Genomic DNA, 22,236 nt, shown 5'->3' with positions numbered 1-22,236 from the left:
GAGCTGGGATGAGTCACTTTCTAACACATCCAATAACTTTCACTGAAAATTACCATGAAGCTGTAAGTAACTAAAAATTTTAAGTTGAAATAACTTAGCTACAGCCAGGTGTTCTGATGATGTAAAACAATCTTGTTATAGTAAATTGGAATATTTCTCAATGATCCTAATGAGGATGCAGCTCTCTCTCTCTCTCTTTCTCTCTCTCTCTTTCTCTCTCTCTCTGTGTGTGTGACACACCCATGTGAAACTAATTTGTATAATATCTAAAATTTACTGAGGTAGGAGATTGGGGAGGTCTTATTAAGTGTATCCCAGCAATACAGAAAGCAATTTCTCTGCAGGGAGCCCTGGGGAAGTGAATGAGAGTCTTCAAAAGCCAAGATACAGATCCACCTAGGAATGTGGAGGCAGACACTGTCCAGCTGAGCCATGTGGAGAAGGACTTTGTTGCCTTCTACTCTAAACCTTACATATGTGCTTTCTCTCTGATAAGCTTCTCAGGCCAAAGACTACCTTCATATAGCAATGCTCTGACTCAAGTCCTGAATCCACCCCTTCATCTAAATAAATTTTAATTTCTTTTTGAGAAAATGTGCTCCAATACATAGTCTTTAAGAATGGCCATTTACCGTGATTAGGGTATTGTATAGTGAAATACATATGGAGTTACTGAGGTATTCCAGCACAGTGATGTCTTTTACTTCACACACACACAATTGATTCATTTTTGTATCAAATCCATTCAATATTTTTTTGGTTTTTACGAGACAGGGTTTCTCTGTATTGTTTTGGAGGCTATCGGTCCATCCCGGCCTCGAACTCACAGAGATCCGCCTGCCTCTGCCTCCCGAGTGCTGGGATTAAAGGCATGTGCCACCACCGCCCAGCAAATCCATTCAATATTATTGTATAAAAAGTCATAGATCACAGGACTGGCTGCTTTTCTCAAATACTCTACCACAACAAATTTTTATGAACATTCTGTCAAATTCTACATGCAATAATTCTATGACAGGGTCCACTAGGAATAATTTACTTATTAAAGGAATTTGAAGGAGTCATGCTAAAGCATTTGCAAGTCTCATGATGGAGTACAGTATCTAGTGTCCTTGATGCTCATTTTTGAGTAAAACATGACATGTTCACTGTATATGAGTTTGTAGTGGCTCTTATCTCAGTCATTAGTTCCTTTTTCCCTACCACGGTATGGTCCAGGTTTTCAAGAAGGCCTTTCATGAAAATTATTTCAAAGTTAATGCCATATCTCAGAGAGAGGTTTGACCTCTGTATTGCATATGATAAGAGCCTTTAAAGTGTGACCTTTGACTTCTTTTATTGGGTAAATCTCTAGGAAATGGACACACAGTGAATTTGTCTTACTTGAGCATTTGAAGACCTGTCCATTATAAACATTGCTGTATTAAGATCTCAGATAGTTTCCTTCTGCCTCAACCTCTACCCCAAAAGACACTGTCTCTGTGCTTCCCAAGGGCTCAGGCCATAACAAGAATCTAGCTAGGGTAGTTACACAAAAGTCTTTAGAAAAACAGGAAAATAACTACTCTTTCCTTTTTTGTACCTAGTTAAAATTCCCTATAATTCAAGGTTTGGTCACATCTAAAATATAAAGATATTATCAACTAAAGTTAAGCAAGTAGTAAAACACAGGGCATTCATTAATGTTGTGGTACAATTTTTAGTATATCAACATCAAGCTTTGTATGCTTTAATAATAAAATGTCTTCAGTGTGTGTGCTTTTTAACTAAACTACAGATAATTACTACTCAACTTTGTTGTTTTATAATTATTTTGATTCCATGACTGCAAACAAAATTCTCATAAACCCTGAATAGAAGAGAAAAAATAAAAGTTCTAAATGAACACCATAAATTTAATTACTGAATAAAAGACAACTAGAATCTTTTTATATAAAAATAGTAATCTACAGCATTTATAATCGCATACCTTGGACTCAGAGTTTTAAAATATTGTCTTTAGAATGAACAATTTTTTCTTGTCGCTCTATTCTGAGCATGAAGGAGAGTACATCTTGAGTCTTTTCTCCACATAGGTCTCATGGGCTGCTCAGGAGAGTGTCCGCAGGTTCTTCTGATTTCTTCATTTCTTGATCATCAGCAAAATAAATCACACAATGTAAATTTCTGTGTTTGATTGTGAGAATTGATTTTCTTTTCTGGCTGAGCAGAATAGTCTAGAAGATATTAAAGGGAATAACTCTCTAATATATGAAGATTAAAAATAGCTAATCTGTAGTACAGGACCTTGTACACCTAGGAAAGTGTTGAGAAGTCCTTGATGTGGAGAGTAGAACAACCCAATGACAAATTCCTAAATTCTGATAATTCTTGGGAGAATACCACTGTAATTTGGGACCAACTCTGACATTTCATACCCAACATGGACTTGAAATTTCCAGGTGTCTTATATTAAAATGTCCCACCATTTTTGTTTACTTCAACTGTATTTTAAGAGAAATAATTTACTCACCACGGTGTCATCTACTTAGCTTTTCTAATATCATAATTAATGAAGGGAGAAAAACTAAGTAAATAATCTTAGTAATTCTCATTAGTACAATGTATCATAATTTTTCCCCATTTTTTGCATGTGTTACTGTTCTCAAGTAGCTCTGAGTCACTGTGTTACATGGGAAGAAATTTAAAACCTAGGAATTTAGATAAATTTTAATTTCCAATTTTCAGAAGTTGGGTAGAAATCCAATAAAATTGATATAAAAATGAGGGAGTCCTGTAGAATAAGACAAAAGTATCATCCTGGGCAAAGAGTACTCATCTCTATGATTAAAATTGCCTGGCAAAAGTTGTTCAATGAAACAAATATCTTGGATTCCTTCTATACTTCACTCTTCCTTCTCAGACCTACACTGAGATCCCTCAGAATTAAACTCATATCCACATGGCTCTCTGGAGACTTGACCTGTTCCAATATTTCATCTTCCCCAATGTGGCCTGGTCTATCAGGGCCAGTGCAGTCACATTGTCCTAATGTCACCCTGAGGATTCCATTCTAGATATTACCTAGGGTTCCCTAAGATTTCTCACTTGTTCCTCCTCTCTGCTGAGCATGCACTTCCCTTTAGCTCAGAATTTGGATGTGATTTCTAAGGTTGCCAAAGCATTTTGAGCACCTTTATCTAATTATGACCTTTATTGCATGCATTATTTCTATTCTAGCTTTGCTTTTGAGATTCTTTCGGTTTGTGGAAAAGCAGCTTATTACTTCTACGGGGAAGACAGTGTTTCGTTTTATGAATGTTCATTTCATGAAACATTGGAACATCTTCACAGAAGTAGTGACTCTGCAGGAAGAGTAGAGTATGTAGTCTGGAGGAAAGAACCTTGTTTGAGGGCCAGCATTTGAGGAGTCAAGTTCCTACTTCCACTATGTTTCTAGCCCTACAAAATCATGAGAAATTACAAAATCACATAGCTGACTCTGTCAGCTAAGGCACAGGTGAGCCAGCCCTGAGGTCTGAGAGGGGCACAGCTCATACCACCTCTTTCATCTGTGGTGAGGGAGCTGACCCTTCCCTTTACCAGTTGCAACAGTAAGGAAATCAGGCCCTGCCCCTCATCTGGGCAGCACAGCAGAGTTGACTCTGGTGATGGGAACAACGATGAGCGGGTCACAAACGTGAGGTTGTGAGATCTGGTCACACCTCTCATCTGCCATAAAGCAGCATGGGTAGAGTTGCAATGCAATCCTCCATTACCGCTATCATTTGTGGTGGGCAAGAGAGCTGACCCCCCCCCCCTTACCAGCTGCACTACTCGTCAAAGTAGGCCCTGCGCCTCACCTGGGCAGCACAACAGAGTTGACCCAAACAGACAAGGGTGTGAGGGAATTGCCCCAAGCACATCAGTGTGGAAAATCTGATCCTGCCCCTCGTCTGCCTTATGGTGGTATGGGCACAAGAGAGATGCCATCCCTCCCAACCTTAGACACCTGGTAAGAGAGCTGGCCCTGAGGTCATAAGATTGGTCCTGCCCCTCATCCGCTGCAGCACTCAGGAGCATGGTGGAGCAGGTTACCTGGACAACACAGTAGAGCTTACCTTGATGGTGTAGGCGTGGGAGAGCCAACACTAAGGATGTGAAAACAGGAGAACTGGCCCCATCCATTGCTCATGGCTGCAAGTGTTGAACTAGCCAGGGCAATGCTGGTGGGCTCACCATGGTAGTCAGGATATGGGAGAGCTGGTGGTAATGAAGTCTACAGCTACCCAGGTCCAGAAAGAATCAAGGTTATGAGTTGGCCCACTCCAACATCCACCCCATCTGTGATCTGGAGCATGTGAAGAAGCTAGTCCTGCAGATCCAAAGTTGAAGGATATCTACAATGCAGGGCCAAAACAGAATTTCCAAGAGGAGTCTCAGGGAGGTCCCGGCATTGATAGATTAGCAAAAACCAGAGGCTTGGAACTAGACCAAAGACTATTGCAATGAACACTTGCAGTAAGTACACATGGACAAAATGACTTACAGTATGACTTACTGTGTCACACTACAGCTTCCATGATGAGATTGATTTTCCCCTTTTTTTTCCTTCCTGTTTTCTATTAAATTTTATTCTTTTTTATTTGCTGGGGGGTTGCAAGGGCAGAAGGCAGATACAAAGGGATGAGGAAACGAATGGGATAGGGATGCATTATGTGAAAGACACAAAGAATAAATAAAAAGAAAGCTAAAAATACATGTATCCAAGGTAGTAAAAGATACCAATTATAAATGTCATTTATACATGGAAAGATACCATATATTTGTGGAACTGTAGGGCTAAAATTGTTAAAATAGCCACAACTGAAGCAGACTGTAGCTTTAATGGAATCACTCTCAAAAGTCAACTGTCATTTTTTAGAAAGTAGGAAAACCATTAAAATTCATACCATATCTTAAAATTCAAAATACATATGCATATGTAAAAATTAATTAAAAATTAGGTTGTGAGCTAGAATGAGAGCAAGAAGGGATAGAGAGCAAGGAGTAAGAAAGCAGGGGGAGTAAGAGAGCAGGGGGAGTAAGACAGCAGGGAGAGTAAGAGAGCAGGGGGAGTAAGACAGCAGGGAGAGTAAGAGCAGGGTGGAAGCAACCTAGATGTCCCTCACCTGAAGAGTGGATAGAGAAAATGTGGTACATCTACACAATGGAGTACTATTCAGCAGAAAAAAATAATGGAATCATGAGATTCGCAGGCAAATGGATGGCACTAGAAGAAACCATCCTGAGTGAGGTAACCCAGTCACAAAAAGAGAAACATGGCATGCACTCTCTCATATATGGATTTTAGACATAGATCTGGGGAGTGCCAGCCTACAATCCTATGGCCAGAGAGTCTGGGAAACAGAAACTTCATTCAGTGGCTGATCGAAGAAGTGGCAGACTCCCTTGGTTAAGTACTGAGCTGAACTCAAGAAAGCCAGTAACAGAGAGGGAGGACTGATGATCAAAGGGATTAAGACTGGGCTGGTTTAACCCCCAGAAACAGCTGAGCAGAAAAAGGTTAACTCTTGAATCCCAGGCATTAGCCTGGGAAGCCAGCATGGGACTGATCAAGACCCCCTGAATCTGGGTGTCAGTGAAGAGGCCTAGGGAATCTATTGAGCCTTGGGCAGCAGATCAGTACCCATCCCAAGTATACACATGGACTTTGGACTCCCATAGAACAATGTGAGGTGCACTCTCACCCTGAACTCTTGGGGAAGGGTCTAGGCCCTGCCCTATATGAAATGACACACTATGCACACCCCCATGGAGGGCCTCACCCTCCCTGGAGAAATGAGGGGATAACGGGGGGGGGGGAGGGCACGGGAGGAAGGGAGGGAATGGGAGAGGGACCTCGAACTGACTTGTGAAGCAACCTTGTTTCTTATCTAAATTTAAACTGGAAAATAAAATAAAAAAAATAAAGTTGTATGGAACACACTGTATAGCTATAAATCTAAAATAAAGTGGGACTGAGATCCACAGAAAAACAAACACAAAAGCCATATGATACAGCATAATTACAGCTATGTTATGCTTCAGTTGCTTTTCAACCAAAGTTCCAAGCACCAGCAATATTGAAGATATTGTTCCTCTAAAATATATTTCTAGGAAAATTGGGTCCACACTTGCAGAAGAATGAAATTAGTTCTTTATCTCTGACCACATTTTTAGAAACTTATGTCAATAATTAAACTTTAGACTAGTAATTTTGCAATGCTAGAACATAGAGGGAATATTCACTCATGTTAGTCTGTGCAATGATTTTACTCCCAAGACCTTAAAAAGCACAGTTTAAAACAATTAATGTAAAAAACAGCTAAAACCAAAGGCAACAAAGAAGAGAGTGAACACAGCATGCTACATTGCAGATTTGCATTCTGATAAGAATATAATATCCTGATTATATAAGAGAGCCAAACTATTTAATAGCAAGACAACAGATTAAAGAAAAAACACAGTAACAGGACCTGAATAGATAGATTTTATAGAAAATTATGGTAGCCAATATGCATGTAACAAAGCAAACCAAACTTTCATTAACTCTAGCAACCAGGAAATACAAATTAAAGTCGTGAGGAGATTATCTCATGTCTAACAGAATGGGCCTTATCAAAAAGATAAACTTGTGTGGCCACTATGGAAATCAATTCAGTGGTTCCTCAGAAAGTTGGGACTTGATCTACCTCAAAACCCAGCTGTACTCTTAGTCACATATCCAAAGGTCACTCCATTCTACAACAAGGACTCTTGCTCAACTATGTTCACATTGTCTTTATTCATAATAGTCGGAAACTGGAAACAACCTAAGTGTCCTTCAATGCCAGAATAGATAGAGAATATGGTACATTTACACAATGCAGTATTACTCAGCTGGTAACAAAATGACATCATAAAATTTACAGGCATATGGATGGAACTAGAAAAAAAACATCCTGAGTGATGTAGCCCAGACACAGAAAGATAAACAAGGTATATATTCACTTATAACTAGAGATTAGCTGTTAAGTAAATGATAATCATGCCACAATCTACAGATCCAGAGAGGCTCAGAAACAGGGAAGACTCTAGGGAGATGATGCATGGATCTCCCTGGGAAGTAGAAATAGAGTTGATTTTTCAGGTGTACTGGAGGCAAGTATGGAGAGAATAGGGGGGATCAGGTAGTTGAGGAGATGGAGGGAATGGGTACAGGGATGGAGAGAATTAGAGGACATAGGGGTGTGGAAACCTTGTACAAAGGACTCTCAATGGAAACCTCCAGGGTAACCCTAGTGAGGACTCCTCATAATGGAGGACACGGAGCCTGAACCAGCCATCTTCTGTAACCAGGCAATGTTTCCAGTGTTGGGGCAGGGATACCAACCCAGCCACAAAACCTTCAGCCTGCATTCTGTTTTGCCTACAAGATGTACTGGGACAGTGGTGGCACTGGAGTTCTGAGGGTGACCATCCAGTAACTGGTCCAATTTGAGGGCCATGCTAGGAGGTGGATGACCAGGAACTGGTGGTTAGATAGGTCAGAAATCTAGGGTAGAATCAAACACATCTGGCAAAACAAAACAAAACAAAAACAATGAAATGATTCTCTTTTTAATTTTGTTTTATTATTTTAATTTTAAGTAGCTTGTTTCACATCTTAATCCCAGTTCCCTCTCTCTCCCCTCCTCCCGCAACCCCCCCCAGCCATCCTCCCCAGCCTCCCACCCTATCGCCACTTCCTTCCACATAGGGGATATCTAGAGTCTGTCACAATGAAATGATTCTTAATGTTCTGCTATACACGTAGATTGGAGCCTAGGCCAGTCATCATCTGAGAAACACTGACCGTAGCAGAACCATAAACCCACAGCCAAACAAACATTAGGTGGACAGAGTCCAGGCTGGAGGTCTCCATTGGATCCCTCCGTTTGGAGTTTTTGTGGAACCACATGTAAAAGGGTGAAGGGGAATTGAGGGAGTAAGAAGGAGGGAGGACATTGGGAGAACAAGGTCCACAGAATGAACTAAGCATGGTCATGGGTGCTTACAGAGATTGAAGTAGTAATTGGTGAGCCTGCATGGGTTTGCACTAGGTTGTATGCACAGCTTCTTTGGCTTGGTTTTTTTGGGAATGATCCTAATGGTGTGTCTCTGACTCTTTTACTTTATTTTCAGATTGATTTCCTCCTGTTGGATACTAGTCCAGCTTGATATGAGGGTCTGTGATGGTCTTACTATATTTTGGTGTATTCTGTTTGCCTGATGCCTTAAGGAGGCCTGGTTTTTTTCGTGCATGAGATGTGAGAGAATAGTGGATTTGGGGAAAAGAGAAGGTGATGATGAAACCGGCAGGAGTGGAAGTGGGAGACTCGAAGTATGGATATATTGTATATAAGAAGAATAAACAAAACTTTAAAAGACTATACAAGGTTAGTATTGTAGAGTATGCTAAGGCAGAGAGCCTTTATACATTATTGGTGGCAGTATAAACTAGTATAGCCACTAGAAAAATAAAATAATCCAATCAAACCCACTCTTGGTTGTATCCTATGTATGAAATAAGAATAGTTAAGGGATATTTTAAGTTTAACACGTATTGCAGTTGTTTGTGTCAGCCAAGGTATAGAAGCGGAATAAGTATTTGTGGACAGGTAGGTGAGCATATAAGGAAAAGGATATATATGGTGCTTTTAGTATTTGTAAAGGTTAGTATTTTAATGAAGTTCTGACATTTGTAAATATATGGATGAAAATGTAGGACATTGTGTTAAGTGAAATTAACCTATCCATGCACTAAAAGCAAAATACAATATGGTTCTACTTATTTGTGGAATCTAAAAATGTTACATCCAGGAAAAGAGTAGAGAGGTGGGGTACGGTGTAGCTCAGGGAGATACTGTTGAAATGAAGTTACCATTCCTTAGTAGGGCAAGTAAATTCCATAGCTTCTGGAGATCATTGACTGTGTTAACAATCATATGTCATATTGTTGCAATTTAAGTATTTATCACCACACAACAAAAGATCAGAAACAACACATATGTTAATTAATCCTAATCCTACTTAGGTGTTGAGTAGTGTACACTTACTTTAAAACATTTTGTATAATTAAAATATATATTATTTTCCAATTACATGAATACATAAATTATCACATAAAAGCAAATTCTTGCACCAGAAGTCACACTTGTAAGCCACACATGCTCAGTGTACCAATTATAAACTTTAAATAATAAGTAATTTTTGATTTAATAGATTCAGCCTACACCTGGATCTCATCATTTAGAGTTGCATATTCAATAATCAATGAACTATCGTGTTTCCATAACCCACAATCTCATTATATTGAATTTAAAAATGAAAATGTCTCGTTTTAATCATCTTTCTTTGAATAATTACTAATAAATAATATTTTATCTCCAATATATAAAAAGCAGCTAAGCCTTATGTCAGTAAATGTATTTAGTTTATGCCCTATTTTCTACTTAAATCTATGTTTTCTTCATTATATTTGCTAAATATATGCAGAATCCATGCATTTTTCTTATTTCCCTTTGCTTTTCCCATATACATCAAAATCCTTCTATTCAAAATTACTCTGTGGACTTTGAAATTTCTCATCTTTTTCTCATTTATTGTTGACAATGAGACTGAGTATTCTAAGATCTCAATTTAAATCTAGGCCAAACTATGTTGATGCGTCATAGGAGCCCTTAACCATGAGGAGTAGCAGACTGGGGATGGGCTGGTGGGAGGAGGCAAGGGGTGGGGTGGGAGGAAATGTGGGAGGGAAAACTGTGGTTTGCATGTAAAATGAAAATTTAAAAAATGGCAAAAAACTAGACCTCATCATTCAGCCTCATTTTCTGATATAGTTTCTATTTTGTTCACTGATTTTTGAGCATCCCATCCTCTTTTATCCTAGAAATCTACATACAAATCTCTGCAATATTGTTCTCCTAAGTACTCCTTTCTTCGTCTTCCTATTTTCTACAGTTTACTCCCTACATCTCATCTTTGTTAATACTAAATTTGCCATATTATCTTGATGCTTCCAACCTTGCCTAAATATCAACAGTATTTGTTCCTAAGGAACCTGTTTCTCTATAATCTGACATTTTTGCCCCATAATTATGATTCCATCCTACATATCAGTACTCTACCATTAGATTCTAAGCTCTGGGAAGCCCTGTGTCATTAGTTAGTCTCCATTACTTCTGCTAGTAAGGTGGTCATCAATAACTCTCTGTGACTCACTTGGTCACTAAATATAAGAACAAATACTATTATAAGATTGATTCAACTCTTTAAGCATATTTAATATCATGGTTGATTTTATCCTCCCTGAGTGTGTTTCATTTACTGTGCAAGACTGCCTTTATGCATAAATTTTTGCTGAGAGAGACTGATTACCACTGTGTGTGGTATCCTCTGAACATAGATTGCTCCTTACTCACAGAAGCAGTCTCAGGCAGTAATAGAATGCATGCTTGGTCACATGATCTCAGCAAACAGGTATATCAGGGACATAGTTAGACAATGGACAATAGACAAAGATTGTACTGTGACCAACTTGGAGGATACAGGGCATGTCAGCTTAGACAGGATGCACTGGAAAGGAGCATGTGCAGTGGCCATCTCTCATGTCTTCCTGAACCTAATCAATGTCACTGAGTAAATGGCTAAAGCGATATCACAACTGACAGTGTGTTAGTGTCATGTGAGTCTGCTAATTGTACCATATTTGCTAGGGGTGCTGTCTGTTTTCTCATCTCAATGGAAATGTGAAATCTTAAGGTTATGGGCTGGATACATATTTTCTTTGAAACCATGAAGTGTATCAGCATGTGGAAATTGTTGGGTTTTGTTCAAAGCAGCAGTAGCAAGCAAGCTCTTCATTTTGAGATGTCATCTATCATTTTGACTGTCACTGTTCCAGTTCTGTCTCCTAAATATATTCTGCCAAGCTATAAATTTGTGGAATTCAGACACCTGTGGTGAAGATATCACATTTCCTTTTATATAGAAAAACACAAGCAAATTATACCTTAAAAGAAATAATGGTGCCAAACCAGTTCAGACTTAAGTGCCAAATCTAAGAACTCTGTTGACAAGCTGGCTACTGATGGTTTCTGGGAAAGGAACAATTAACTGCCTGCAGTTGCGTTTCTACTAAGGTATCTACCAAGCTCCAGTGGACAGTCCCTTCCCATGGTTGCACTAGGTGGCATTAAAAAACAAAAGACACAAGGGTATATGAAAGGGAACTTTAGGGAGGAGAGTAATTATAGTGATAGAATAAAAGCAAAGAGGGTGTAAAGTTATAGTAATGAAATTGCACTTTCAAAGACTAAATTCAATTAAAAAAATATAAGTTCCTCATATTGTTCTGAGCATCAACTCAAAGGAAAAACCAACAACAATAGCCAGAACAACCAGGGTAGTCTTTAAGTTTTGTTTGAGATTTATTGCATCATTTAGAGAAATGTCACTTCTAATTGGCATGATTCCCAAAACAGGTACAGAATAATGGAACTCTTGGCTTCCTGTAGGGAAGAAAAATCACACAAACCTAAGTATTCTGCTGAGGTATGTGCAGATTATAATATCACCCTGTAATTTTGGCATATATGCTCATAACAGAGAAGAACCCAAGAGTGTTTAAGTGCTACAGAGATGTTTAAGTGCTCTGCTCTACAGAGATGAAATATAGACATATAAAACATAGGCCTTTCAAACTCGGGCCCATAACAACCCACCCTGAGAAAGTACAATCCAAGTATGGGAACATTAAGAAAAAAGAACATCCTTAGTATACTGAAACAATGCACTCTTCACTGTTTCCCTGTTCTCCCCAATAATTATGTCAGACCTAGAAACCTGGGTCAGGATGAGTTTTATTACTCTAGTGCTCTTCATGCAAACTTTCCCTATTGTACACACACACACACATACACACACACACACACACACACACACACACACACACACACACACACACAAAGACATTGATCCAACATACTTGTTTTAATGTCCTGGGAAGAGGTAGAAACGTTTTGTCAAAGTCACCCTTTCAGTGGTGGGCATCTGCAAACTATATTGTGGTTGTTCAAATGAAAATCGAACCTAGAAGAGAAAGAGAGATTTATAGTCACTTTTTTAAGAAAGTAGAATCTTGACTTGAGATGGAAAAACTGCACCGATTAGCATGACACTAAACAACAGCTCAAGGTATTTGTAAGAACCTCAGCTGTGAGAATATCTCCCAGACTATTAAGTTTTTTTCAGGAACTGACAAATATGATGAACACAGGGATAGTATATTCTTCTCCATTTTCTATTAAATACAGGGTAGGGGTTAACATAAATGATTATTTCTTAAGGCTTTTGATCATAAAACATTGGCCCCATTTAGGGATAGTTGATTAACTAAAAAGAAGAAGTAATAATACAAAGTTCTTTAGAAAGGACATCATTATTACATGACAAACATGTCCTGAGCAGCTTAAATAGCCAAAGACCAGGGGAGTAGAATTGATTAAAGCATTAGTCCTACCTTTCTGAAAATGTCCTCCAAGTCACAAGACCAGGCATATTCTTTCATTTGCTTGATGAGTTCCACAATGAAAAGAGAGCCCTTGAGAGGATGTCTCCAAGAAACATTGTCTGTAAATAACATATATTTCAAATCTTATGACAGTCCTTATCCTGGATACAGGCCACCATAGCCTTTCCACGTTTCCACTCTAGCTGGAATCATTAAAGAGTTCATATTGTATCTTATAATCTGCCTGCCATTTTTCAATGGATATACACATAAAATTTGATGAATGCTTCTTCCTTCTTACTCAAGGTGGATGCTGTGTGAATTGCAGATTTTCAGATGGAGCAGTATTTCTTGATGTCAAGGATGTGAAAAATCTAGTAGAGAGACAGTCCCTAGGGTAAGACAGTGATTAGGTTTGGGAGAAATTAAATGTTCCTCCTCTGGCCAAGACTCATGTTCTATCTTCCTTGCCAAAAACAAGACTAACAAAATCAGGGGCCAATGGTGGGCTCTTCAACTAAATAAAAAATCTCCCTAAGTGCTTAAAATAATGGCTGCTTCCCTTCCTTATACTAAAATTTATAATGAATATAATAAGTAAATATAGAAAACATATGCTGTACTATACCATAAATTTCATAAAAAAGGCTTGTTAAAGCAAAACACCCTTAATGTCTATTATCCAAGGCACAGCAAAATAGTATAATAAAAAATTAAAAAAATCAGGCCAATGGTGGGTTAAGCACTAAACCAAAAATTAAAACTATGGCTGGGGCATATGCCAATAAAAGAAAAAAATAATTCTAAAAATAAATTAATCTCAAACAAAACTAATATTATCATGTTGTAACCACTGCCTGGCTACTGCCAGTTCTTATGTATTTAATTTTCTTTTTTAAACTTCTAATCTCATAATGTGCCTTACATGTCAATTTTGCTAACTTCAATGTACCTTAACATATATACCAAATTAACATTTTTACTTTAAACTTCTAATCTCATAATGTGACTTATGTGTCAATTTTGCTAATTTCAATATACCTTAACATATATTCAAAATTAACTTCCTTATTTCCTCATATAATAACTATAAAATCTAATGCATGTTTTAACAAATTGCACTCGAATTTACCACTGTCTTGTGTTCGTGTCTGTTTGTGAGTCGCCAACTCTTTGCCCACCTAAGTACCAAATCCCTAATTCTCCCAAATTAAGAGGTCCTAACTGGGTCTGCCCGTGGCAGAGAGACAGACCCTATTGAAGAGAGTGATTATGTTTGGGAGAATAAGAATCTCAGTGTGCATCTCCAGGATGCCATGCAATGGCTCTGGTTTAAGTCTGGTGCACATTTTGAAATACAGTGTTCTTAACAACAAGTGGAGAGAAATTATTTCTAGTAAAAAAAGGAGATATTTGAAGGCTACATAATAAGTACAAATATCTGAGCAGGGTAAATGAAATGAGGAGAAGAAGCAGGTATTTCCGAATGAACATGGACAGTGAAGAGAATAAAAGGCTTCTTTTCATAAAAGTCCTACTAAGGCCAGATTGTTTTCAAAAAAGGTCTTACTGTGTGGTTGGGGTTTACATGGGCAAATTGGAGCTGGGTGTGGTAGTGGGTGTGGAAGACAGGTAGAGTCTGAGCCATTTACAAAGAATAGTGAAGGCAGCCAAAGAAAGAGACACAAGCCAGCAGCGTGAGTGGCAAGAATGGAAAGGCCTGAAGAAGAGTCTAAAACCAGAGAGGAACGTGGGATGCAAGATGAGAGGAGATTATATAAAACGACAGTTAAACCTAACAATAAAGTTCCCTGCATTTTTGAGCTGGGAATGAGCCGGGCAGTGGTGACACACACCTTTCATCCCAGCGCTTGGGAGTCAGAGGCAGGTGGATCTCTGTGAGTTTGAGGCCAGCCTTGTCTACAGAGTTGAGTTCCAGGACAGCCAACACCACCAGAGAAACCCTGTCTCGAAAAACTGAAAAGATAAACAATGCAAAAAACAAACACACACACACACACACACACACAAAACCAGCTGGAAATGTGTTGGTGTTTTGCTATGGTGTTTTAAAATTAAATACACTTGTTCTTTGACAATTTCTTTCCTATGTAGAATGCATCAGATTATGTTTATTCCTAGCCCTCTCATTAAGTCCCCCCCACTCATAAATCAATACTTCCCCCTTACATGTCTCTTTCCTGTGTGTATGTCATTTTGTAATTTTTATGATTTATTGGGTGTAATCAGAGTTGTCTGTTTGACCAATGGTATGAAACTATGCAGTGGAGTGTCATTGCATACTACTTGGTATATTTCTGAAGATCATTCTCTGTCTGCCCAGAATACATCAGTAGCCAATAGTTCTGCAAATCCCCAGGAGCCTAGATTGTGTCAATAACCATGACATTTATCATTGGAAAATAGTGTACTGAGACCTATATTAAGGCCTGGTCTACCCAGTGTTGGAGTTTGTGACCATAGTCAATAATATAATCTGTAAGGTATTTGATCAGAGTCAGAGTTTTAAGGATGCATTTGAGTAAAAGAATGAAGGCCTCAGGAAATGCAAAATTCAGTAAATGAAAAGCTCAAGTAAGTTTTATTTAAGCCTTAACATGGTAAGTAACTTGAGTTTGATTACAAATTAGAACCTTGATAAAAAGAACAACTTTATGTTAGGTACTTTAAGAATTGTCCAGTGATTCACACATGTATCATCTTATTCAATCCTTTCCATAATGGCAGGATATTTGCAAATATTGGTGAGAAATTCAAAGGAATCTCAGCAATATGAAACAACTAGATTTAATATAAGATGTAGTAAATGGAGCTGTCAGGATGTGATCTGACTATTACTGTTTCACACACATTTGAATTATTTATGAATATCTGTTTTCATGTATCAAACCCTCTCACATTAAACCCACTTTATCTCAAATATGCAGCACAGGATAGCTGGTCTGTGTGTTTTCAGTAGTTTTTCCTGTGTCTTCCCTCCAACTACTCATAGCAACATTGGGATTGCAGGTGTTTGTCTGGCCTGGGCTCTGAGGATCTGAGGTCCAGTCATACATTTTTCTGTCTCCACATCTCAAGCTTCAGGATTCCATAAATACCTGATGCCTGTGCAAACTGGTGTCCTGACTAAGCCCAGTGGTGCACACCTTTCAGATTCCAATCAACTTCAGGTTACGTATTCCTCTGTTTATTACTCTGTTATCCTTGATAATCTAGGAGAAACATTATGCATCATGGAAGAATTTACTATATACGTATATTTTGTCTTTGTGGATGAGGGGGATTGAATATGAATTTTTAAAGTTGTCAGTGAAAGTCTTGGGTAATAGTAAGTATGGGGTCCATTCTAACAGTAACCCTGACAAAGATCATCTGCATAAAAACTCCTTTACCTGGTGTTGAAGAGCAGAAAGCAATAAAATCCTTCTCTATGTGGGCTTTCTTAATGCCATCATCTTCCAAATCTGCATCCACTAAGAATTTCTTTCCAGTGTCTTCTACTGAATCTTTCACCAACACCACCCCTCGGTTCTCTAGGAAGACAAAATAGGTTTTATTTTACTAACAAATTCCAAGGGAGTTATTGTTTCTTTGAAACTTTTAGTAAACTCTATTTATAAATGTATTAGTCTGAAAAAAAAAGCAGGGACTTGGTGGCACACACCTTTAATCCCAGCACTCGGGAGGCAGAGGCAGGCAGATCTCTGTGAGTTTGAGGCCAGCCCGGGCTACAGAGTGAATTCTAGGACAGCCTCCAAAATAATACAGAGAAAGCCTGTCTCGAAAAACCAAAAAAAAAGTATTAGTCTGACTTTTAGTCATATATACATATATGAATGTGAATATATATGTGTGGGCCATGGGTCAGTGATTCTTTTCTCTCTTAGCTCTTAGTCTTTAAATGGAATCCAATAACATCCAAAGATTATATATATATATATATATACACACACACACACACATATATATATATATATATATGCATTGATTGTTGATAGTGATATAGTGACAGTCTCTAGTGGAAAATGAAGCATATATCTACAAATTTGAAATACAATCTACAGAGTGCATAATTAACTGAGTAGTCAATAGTAGTTTGCTATTTAGGTATCAATCCCCAAACAGTGGAAAGTACTCCGTCTATGTAAATGATAAAGTCAGACTGTGAATGTCCTGTTATTTAAACCACCAGCACTCACCTCCACGGCAGGCCTGAATGATGATAACTTTGGGCTTGTCCTTCAAGCTTGGGCACTTCAAAGTGTTCATCATGCGAAAGATAGTGTCAACTTTTAAAACATCTGCTACTTTATCAGAATGTGACTTCCCACATATTCCTTCCTGGATACCATGGGACATGAATATAAGAAAAGTGCTGTCCGAAGTCCTGTGCTCTGGGCAGCCAGCAAATTCCTGCACTGCGTTAGTCATCTCCTGGAAGAGAACAGACCAGTGATGTTAGGGGAGCTATCATTTCACTGTGAGATTTCACTAGAAATGGTAAAGGGAGTCCTTGAATAATTCCATGAAAATGAGTGACATGGAAAAGAAAATTTCTAACTTTCCACTTATGAAAATCAAGGCTATAAAGATCATACAGAGTCATGCTGAGGTCATTGAGGTGGTAGAAATATTTTCCAATTAGATGTTACAGGAGACTTTAGCTAAAGCAATGTAGAATATGGTAGGCATAGTAATCTTCAGTGGCTTCTCAGCAAAGGATTTCATCATTACAAACTAGCATTAGTTTGTTTTCTGCAACTGTAACATGCTTTCTAGTATCATCTATGGTATCAAAGACATGAGCCTTTTTCCATATTTTGAGAAATCTTACCTGAGCTGTGAGATTTTCTTTTTCTTTCACAGTATATCCCAGGTCCTGCAGTAGTGACTTCATTTCTCTGACATCCACATCAGCTCCGTCCCTCCTTGGAAGATAGTCAAACTCCGTGTTGCAGATAATGAGAGCAAGACGTGTACGCACAGATGTATCCATTATTGGGTAAATCTGTAGGAGGGGCAGATTGAGTGAACAGCCTTGTTTAGTTTAATGTCTACTCTATGTGTTTATGATCCTTCCTAATTCTCTCCTTTTAATCCTTTCAAGAAATCAAACCTGTGAAAATTAGATTAAGAACAGGAAGGGAACTAAGTCTTAATTCAGGAGCACCAAAGTATTTATGAATACCCAGGTGGTCTCTGAGCATCTACCCTTAACTTTGAAAGTGTAATTTTGAAAAACAAAGCTAGGGATCCCTAAATTGTAAAACTGATTCCTCCGAGTTCTATTGACTGTAGACATAATATTTACCCACACTTGACTCAGTTTCTTAATCTCTAAAATGGGTTGTTTTGAAGGATAACAGGTTTATTATATATACAAGTGCATGGAGTAATATTAGACTCACAGTAAGCATCTGTCAGTCATTGATTTCCTTTTGCTATTATTGTATATCAAGGAATTGGACTAAAATCCAAAAATCTTGAGTAGAGGTCTTTATGTAAGGCAAAGTGACTCATTGAGTCTCTGGGGACACTGTAATGAACTTGGCTGTGACAAAGCAACACCACCCTTCAGGACAGCCTCAGTATTTTTCAGCTTGCTCCATCCTGGATTCTGTGCACAGCACCTCTGAAGGATTTTTGTCCCGTATCTTCTGGACTGTTTCTAAGGGGCATAGCTTGAGGCTCCCACTTGGTCCTGGACATACACCATCTTCTTTTTTCTGTTCTTCCTTTATTTCTGTAAGAGACAAAAATGATCCAGTTGTATTGAAGGCTGTTGGTCTCACATCAAATCCCTTCCAGTCTTATCATGTGTGAAGACAGATGAGGTACATGAGTTCATTACATACTGTAGAATGAGATACACACCACTACTAACGAACATATTGCTAGCCAGAGATCCCCAGTAGTGTGATATGAGATCTACTTTGGGATTAGTATTTTGATAAATATGTTAGATAACAAAGCATGGAGTATTAAAATGTTTAGTATTTATTTTAGAAAGTATTTGAAGCCTAGGATGAGATTTTAGGTGAGGGTGGTAGGAAATATATTTCATTTAATTACATTGAAAAAAATTAAAAGTATGCTTTCCTATTTTATTAACTTATACACATTAGTAGGCATCACTAATTTTGAGAAATGATACTTTGTCCTCTCCCTTGGGAATCACTTTGTCAGATTAATCACTATGTGCAGATTAACCAATGGAGGAACAACACTGAATGTATTTACTACAATGAAAGTGGAGCAGAATGTAAGTGCTAAAATTAATGTGCAAATTTTGTGAATGCATGTCACTGTTTATTGATTGCACAAATCAATAAAGGGGTATTTTAAAAACAGTTTCTATGAGTTTCTGGGGCTCCTATTGAATCCCAAGTTCAATATGTCAAATCAAGTGGTATACTCCTAAATAATTTGATGTACACTTAGTAATTTTCAAAATAGAAATAATTTATTTAGGAGCCTCAAGAGTGGAAACCAAGCAATTAAAATTAGGAGATTTAAATTAATTTTGAAAGGCATTTTGATAAATTGCTATATGTTTAGCGAGTTGGGCCAAATCATCAAAACGTGTTGGTTGTAGACAAGAATATGGACTAGTTAATGCAAATACAGTATGAAAATGTGTAAAATACCCATTAACTGGAGAAAGTTGTCTTGCTTCAGCACAAGTAATTCTAAAGCAACAACAAATTAAACAAATATTTATTGTATTAGAAATACTTTTAGAGTAATTAAAGTGTTCAATTATATAGAAATGTCACATCACATGAAATACATAATAAAATGTGGATTAATAATCATTAATAGATTCAGGAGAATAATTGAGTTGTTTTTTTTAACACTTGACTTTTTGATTTCAGGGAAAGCATTGTCTTCTGGATGAAATTATTTCAGAACTGTGGTGGAAAATCTCTCTTGCAACATGTAATGCTAGTCATTTCTTAAGAAGACACAGGCTTATTCAAAACTAACATTACCAACAATGGGTCTGGTGTGAGCTGATCTATTAGCTTCTATAATGTGGAGGCGGCATTTTATTGAGGACCACTGAAATATTAATGTGGTATTTGGGGTGTAAATATTTCCTCTAAAATTGGGTAAATTAAGGTTATTTTGCCTTTTTCCTCCAGTAAAGGTTTACTGTATCCTCTCAGAATCTGTACCAAGTCTGTAAGATCCAGCCCCCCCTGAGCTACAAAGTTATCCTTGTTATCAGCATTCCAGACCTCTGTCTGAGTGATCAGTGGCAGCCAGTAGAAAACATGCATGTATTTGGTGGGGCACATCTAATCTGAGTTACAAACTCTTGCACAATCTTCTCACAGTCTTCCCAAAGACCCTCACAGGATGGGTATAAGCACAGTTCTGTTAGTGCTGTCTCTTGCAGGTGTGTGAGACACAGTGTGGACTATCTCTGGCATAGAAGAGAGCTACTTGTTTGTTGTGAATAACTTTTATAACCATCATGAATAAGGAACAACTTTCTATCATGCAAGAACCACTGTGAATACTGACGTTCTTACTGACTTCCATGTCATCTTAATTAGGGTTTGCATTATAATTGTTATGCTTAAGTTTTGGTAGCTTTGTGTTAAAAATAGTATTAAATAAATATTCATGTAATATTTATTCATTCAAGTTCAATTCAGAGATATTATTTTTGAAGATGTTATAGAACAATGCCTAGAGTACAATTGACATGAGATAACTATTTCTCTAATGACCAAGAAAATTACAGTTGACACAGATAACCGTAGAGTGATTTGACAACTATAAAAATGCTATAAATAACAGGTATGTGATAAGGTGCTATTGAACATGACAGGGGAACCCACTAAAACTTAAAACACACACTGAGAGTAGGCAAGAGAGGAAAAGAAATGCTAAGGATGCATTTTGAGTTTCATATTTGAACAACTGCCAGTGATGTCAGGGTTAGCTAAGGAAGCGAAAACTGAAAAGAAGTAGAAAGAGGAAGACTGAGAAATTCACCCTTGGGGGTGTTTGGAAATACATTTCCAAAGGAGACGGGAATATGTGCACTGGGCACTTGAATGGTAATCTTTGGTACCCAACTAGGTAGTTAAGACTTGAGGTACAAACTCAGAAAGTTTTAGTGTAGTTATAGTTGGTGAGGCCACAAGAACTGCTGTGGTTCAAGCAAGATATGTAGATAAGATGAGGAAAATCTAAGAATCAGTGCCTGGGAGTTACTCACAGCTCTTCAAGCTGCTTTACCCTGTGAAGATGATGGTCAAAAGGATACAGGTCTAAAGGGCATTCTTGCCTTTACATTCAAGCATGTGTACCTGAGGAAGGAGAGTATCCTCCCCGGGAATCGTCCATTCTAACGAAATTTTCAGCTGGTGGACCTGAAGAGAGACGAAGGAAATTAATTCACCATTACAAGATGATCCTTGGTTATACAGCGTGTTTGCAGCCACTGTGAGCTACACGATACCAGGCAAAAGGAACAGGAGCAGCAGAGACCCGAGACATGCAAATAGTGCCATTGACACTACAATGGCACTCTGGCATCTTAGGTGAGGGAGTTGTCTTCAAATCACATGAAAAATACGTGAAGCAGGCATTGGTTATTAAAAGGTTTTGACTGTCAGCATCGTCTTTGATAAGGCTCTTACCCGATTCGAGCTCCAGGACTCCCGCCAGGTAGCAGTCTTCATTACAAATGTAAGTGATAAAGATTTGGCTTGCTAGAGGCCCCTTTTTAGTGACAGAATCACACAGGTCCCGTGCTTTGTCCATGACAGTGGCATTTACAAATTTTATTCTCTCCATCTCTTCCTGGTTCAGCACTTTCTTCTCCAAAAGTTCATCCAGCAAGCCATTTATTGTCCCTGCACCCACTGAACGGATGAACTGCTTCCTCTTTGCCTTGAGGATGTTGTCTGTTTAAGACACAAAGATTTCTCAAGTCCTGAAAATAGCCACATGCACCTTTCATGTTGTAAAGAGGGCATGGCCTCTTTCAGACTGAATGAGTAAAAGGACTCTTTCATGTACGTTCCTTATCCCTTTCTTTTTTTTAATCTCTGCTGCCTGTGTCCCCTCAACATTGCACAATAGAGAAATGCAGGAGTATCAAGTTACTATCTTTCTGTTAGAACTAAAGAAGCATAAACACTCATTCTGGTTTCACGTGTTCTCAAATCAGATTAATAAAACAAAGAACTAACAATAAACCATACTCCTTTGCAGGCTCCATATCTGTCACTCCCCTGGTTGCCTCTGTCAGACTAGGGCCACGTAATAGTTAAGATTGCAAAATGCCAGCCAGATACCAGCAAAGCGCCATTTCCTTTCTGGCCCTGGCCTTTGCTTTCTAGTGTGCAGACTTCTTCCCCACAGTCTCCTCTTTCCCCAGATTCAGCTCTCCTAAGTATCTGCAGAGGCTGATGACAGCTTCCAGAAAGGTTCCTTCCCAAACGACTTATTTAGCAGACTAGCCCGTTTAGCAATAGGGAAAACTCACCAGCCATGGCTTTCCACTCCTACCCTCCGCAGGTACTGAAACTGAAAGTTCCTTTCAGCCAGGGCGTGTATGTAGATTGAGAAATAGCCACTATTCATGTGTGCGCATGATTCTTGCCTTAATTAAACTTACCCTCTACACCTCAGGCTTG

At 38.3% G+C, this 22,236-nt stretch overlaps 2 protein-coding genes across 6 annotated transcripts in view; both read right to left on the bottom strand.

Annotated features, from left to right (window-relative positions):
• The window catches only part of LOC101828435 (caspase-12-like), a 21,001-nt gene extending 16,827 nt beyond the window's left edge, over positions 1-4,174 (bottom strand). The window contains 1 exon segment of the mRNA XM_040734722.1: positions 4,101-4,174. Within this exon segment, the coding sequence (XP_040590656.1) occupies positions 4,101-4,174 (74 nt within the window).
• LOC101833858 (caspase-1) overlaps positions 1-22,236 on the bottom strand; it is a 24,496-nt gene extending 2,260 nt beyond the window's left edge. The window contains exons 1-10 of one of the 5 annotated variants that reach the window (XM_040734748.1): positions 22,086-22,213; positions 21,235-21,501; positions 20,902-20,964; positions 18,208-18,320; positions 17,412-17,585; positions 16,777-17,011; positions 15,970-16,110; positions 12,566-12,675; positions 12,032-12,135; positions 6,785-7,576 (exon numbers count right to left, since the gene is read on the bottom strand). In XM_040734748.1, the coding sequence (XP_040590682.1) occupies positions 12,037-12,135; positions 12,566-12,675; positions 15,970-16,110; positions 16,777-17,011; positions 17,412-17,585; positions 18,208-18,320; positions 20,902-20,964; positions 21,235-21,501; positions 22,086-22,092 (1,209 nt within the window). In that variant the 5' untranslated portion in view covers positions 22,093-22,213 and the 3' untranslated portion in view covers positions 6,785-7,576; positions 12,032-12,036. The other 4 variants (XM_040734749.1, XM_040734746.1, XM_040734747.1 and 1 more) reach the window with 4 other exon arrangements.

Source organism: Mesocricetus auratus, unplaced genomic scaffold (genome assembly GCF_017639785.1).
Source record: "Mesocricetus auratus isolate SY011 unplaced genomic scaffold, BCM_Maur_2.0 Super-Scaffold_100040, whole genome shotgun sequence".
In the NCBI taxonomy this organism is placed as follows: Eukaryota; Metazoa; Chordata; class Mammalia; order Rodentia; family Cricetidae; genus Mesocricetus; species Mesocricetus auratus.
This window is presented reverse-complemented; position numbering and strand designations above follow the sequence as displayed.